At 42.6% G+C, this 4,078-nt stretch overlaps 1 protein-coding gene across 1 annotated transcript; it reads right to left on the bottom strand.

Moving 5' to 3' along the window:
- Positions 1 to 1,959: 1,959 nt before the first annotated feature.
- LOC127130021 (uncharacterized) lies at positions 1,960 to 3,558 on the bottom strand. Its single transcript, XM_051059106.1, has one exon. The coding sequence runs from the start codon at positions 3,556 to 3,558 to the stop codon at positions 1,960 to 1,962; it is 1,599 nt and encodes a 532-aa protein (XP_050915063.1).
- Between the last annotated feature and the right edge of the window lie 520 nt (positions 3,559 to 4,078).

The following is a 4,078-nucleotide window of genomic DNA, read 5'->3' on the forward strand; positions in this document are numbered from 1 at the left end:
CATCACATGCATCTCCTCCACAAGAGTCCCTTGACGGGCTTGCTCTAAGCCTTGACGTGTTTGCTCCGCTCAGAGGTCGCCAATTTCAGTTTGCATCCACGACCATTGGTCCGGCGTCACATATGACGACCCGACACCTGGGTGCATGGAGTCCTCAGGTGGAGCAACAAATTGCTCCTGACCCTGCATCTCTTCCTGTACTTCTTCCTCCAGTGGGTCACCTACAGCAAATGTGTCAGAATTGTGCTCGTCCGTATCATCTTGGATGACACTCTCATATAGCCAATTGACCGTGTTGGAAATGCTAATTCGTGCAGGGTCGGGAAAATCCATAATAAACTGACCCGAACTCATTAAGGCATAATAATTAGAAACTTGTGAAATCATACCTTGCTGGACCAATGCGTTCATGTCCAGTTTATGCTTAACTGCCATCGGTGTCTCATTAAGTGCAGCAGGGTCATATCCAAAATGGTGGGCAATCTGAGTGATGATGCCCCCTATGGAGATGCCCCCTTGGGCTGCTCTCCCCATGCGACCCAGATAATCCGCAGCAAATGCTGCAACGCTTACAGCTACCTGGTTTGCCATGGCAAACAAAAAGAAGAGTTCCCTATGGGTGGCTACACCTGTGCTATCACCCCTGCCAAAAAGTGTGAAAGCCATCACCTTCTGGGCATACCTGAAACAGGGATTTTGAATGCCCGATGCCTTCGCCTCTTTAGCCACATAGTCAGATCGTCCCTTAATGGCCAACCAGAAAGTCTTAGCACCAAAACTGTCTGGTACGGCTCCGGGGCCATAAAGGGGTAGGCGAAGAATTTCCCTCATTTGCTCCACTGTCAACTCGTGGTCGACATTGTATAACCTAAAAGACATTGTTCCTCCAAAGTATATCATTGTACCCGTCCAACCTTTTTTCAGCTTGAACTCAATTGTGCTCAAGAATTCTAAAGTGATGCGCTTAAAGGTTGGCGCTTCACAATGCATAAACTCAAGCATTCCGAGAATATGGAACATCTTATCCAATTCTTCAGACAAACCTAATTGAAATAAAGCATCGGAGCAAAGGTACCTTGTCGGAGTGATTTTCCGTTTGACGTAAGATGCGTACCTCCGTTCATGCTTCGGGTTGTCAAAGATGATATCATGTGAATTTGGATGACGGATTGTCCGTTTCTGTGGACGGGATGATTCCGCATCTGTTTGTTTCCCTTTGGAGATTCTTTTCGGCAACATTTTTTTATTCCTACAACACAAGTTATCACCCAAAAAAAGTATGGAAAATGGAAAAAAGATCATCGTAGCCTTGTAGAGGATGGCGAGTAGAGCAACTTTTATGAAGGGTGTCGACGATTTGGACAGAGTAAGGTGCCAAAGTTGGGAGCTTTAAGGTGGTGTGGTTATGGAGGAAGGTTAAGAACAAATGAGGAAGGAGAGGGATGAAGTGAAAATGAGAGAGAGTGAAAAAAATCAGATTTTATTGGTAGATTAAGAGTAAAATGTGTTTAAGTGGTGGAAAATCCGGGTGGGGTCCACAAAAGCACAAAAAGACAAAATTTGAAAATTATGACCGTTCGGTTTGACACGGGCGGCCGTGTCAGCCTACTGTAAAAAATTTTTTTTGCTTTTCCTTGCTTGTTTGACACGGACACCCGTGTCAGGGCCCTGTTTTTTCAAACATTTTTCGATTTTTTCACTGTTTTTAGTTATTACCATGTTCTTTGGTATCCAACAATCTTTTATGAGTTTAACTCAACCCTTCTCTTCTGCACTATGCGATGTAACTATGAACCTATGAGTAAACTTGTAAACATACCAAACATGGAAATAGTTAGAATAACCCCGCGTGGGTTTCCTCCCACGAAGCGCTGCGCTTAACGTCGCATGGCTCGACGATCGTCTCCCTCATCCTTGGAGACGAACATTATTGATCAGACCACTTTCCTGCTTCTTATATTAGTGCTTCAACCTTTGTCCATTTACCTTGAATGTATCCCCATTATTTGGATTTTTCAGTTCTATAGCTCCATGTTGAAAAACTTTGTGAACCACAAACGGACCCGACCACCTGGGTTTCAACTTTCCTAGAGACTTTAATCTGGATTTGAATAAGAGCACTAGTTGTCCTTCGACAAACTCTTTTCTCTGTGGCCCGGTATTGTCAGAAATAGGATATATAGGACCTGCGTCCAACAATTTCACCGCCTCTATAGTAGCAGGACATTTTCCTTCAGAGTCTAAAAACACATCTTTGAGGTTCTCCGGAAGTTGTTTCAACTCTGTTCCTTTCTTTGGCTCTTCACCCTCCTTACTAGAGTGAGGTAGGCGTAAATTTTCCCACCGGTATGGTCGAGATCCTTTCCACGGGGTTTGTGCATCCGGCAAGGCTAGCACTTGGGAGTCATCGTTGTCCTCTTCTTTATCACTGTCGGAATTGGACAAACTCAACACTCTTTCCAAAGGTGACGATGATGCATTCAAAGGGATATCATATATCATCACCTGATTCAGAACCTCTATAGTGTGACTGGTACAAATATCATCTTTGTCTTTCATGGTGTTTCGGACATTGATTTTCAATTCCTCATCATAAACCTTCAACGTCGTGGTTCCTTCTTCTATGTTGATTAAACACCTTCCCGTCTCAAAAAAGGGTCTCCCCAGAATGAGAGGGTTCTCTTCATCTTCCGGAATTTCAAGAATTACAAAATCCACCAGGAAAACAAACTTAACAATCTTCACCAGAACGTCTTCAACAATGCCATACGGTTTCTTGACCGAATGATCGGCGAATTGGAGTGTCATCCTGGTATCTTGCACAACCCCTATGCCATGCTTCTTGTAAATGGATAACAGCATGAGACTCACACTAGCTCCCAGATCAATAAGAGCTTTGTTGAACGACCTATCTCCAATAGTACATGGGATGGTGACATCTCCTCGATCTTTCTTCTTTATCGGAATCTTCATACCTTGCAAAATAGCACTACAAGTTTCGGTTAGAATAATTGGGTTAGTGTCAGTGGTACGCCTCTTCAAAATGATATCCTTCATGAACTTGGCATAAGTAGGCATTTGTTCAAGTGCCTCCAACAAAGGAATGTTAATCTCCAACTTCTTGAACAACTCTAAGAATTTTTCAAAGTTTTTCTCATGTTGTCCTTTTTTCTTGTTTCTAGTGGGGAAGGGAAGCTTAACAACCGGCTTAGGCTCAATGACTATTTCTTTAACAATAGGTTTCGGTGCTACCACTTCTTCCCTAACAACTTCATTTTCTTTGATCTCAAGGTCCACTTTGATCAATTGGTTTTCCTCTTCATCCACTTCCTCGACAACTTCATCCAATTTACCACTTCTTGTTGCCACATGGCACACATTATGATGCTCTCTAGGATTGGGCACAGTTGCACTAGGTAGAGCACCTTGTGCTTGAGAACTCGATGCTAATTGCTGAGCGATTTGACCCATCTGGACTTCAAGCTTTTTTATGGATGTTGTGGTGTTTTTTTTATAGTTCCGCGTTTCTTCTTGAAATTGAACATGATGAGCTGCCATTCTTTCAACAACAATATCCCAATTAGCTTTCTTAGGGGCATGTTGCTGCTGTTGTTGTTGATATTGAGTTTGGTACTGACCATGTTGAGGAGCGGTTCGTTTTTGGTCTTTCCATGAGAAATTGGGATGATTCTTCCAACCCGGATTGTACGTGTTAGAATAAGGATTATTCTGCTTCAAAAATTTGATTTCCTCCACTTGTTGAGGAATTTCAAAATAATAAACAGTTTGGAGCGGACCATTGCAAATTTCACAGCAGACAGTAGGAACGGTTGGACCTATGCCACCTGTCGGGTACCTATATTCATCGCCTTCAACTTTTTCTCAACTTCAGTAGATATAATATCTTCAATACAAATTTTAGTAGTTTCCAGCTTTAAATCTATAACCCCTTCTTGTTTGCTTTGACACCTATCGTACAACTCCATGTGCTAATTAGCAGCAATAGCTTCAACGATCTTCTTGATATCGGTGGCTGTTGAAAAATTTGTGGAACCACCGACTGCAGTATCAATCAGCT

Source organism: Lathyrus oleraceus, chromosome 3 (assembly GCF_024323335.1).
Source record: "Lathyrus oleraceus cultivar Zhongwan6 chromosome 3, CAAS_Psat_ZW6_1.0, whole genome shotgun sequence".
Lineage (NCBI taxonomy): Eukaryota > Viridiplantae > Streptophyta > Magnoliopsida > Fabales > Fabaceae > Lathyrus > Lathyrus oleraceus.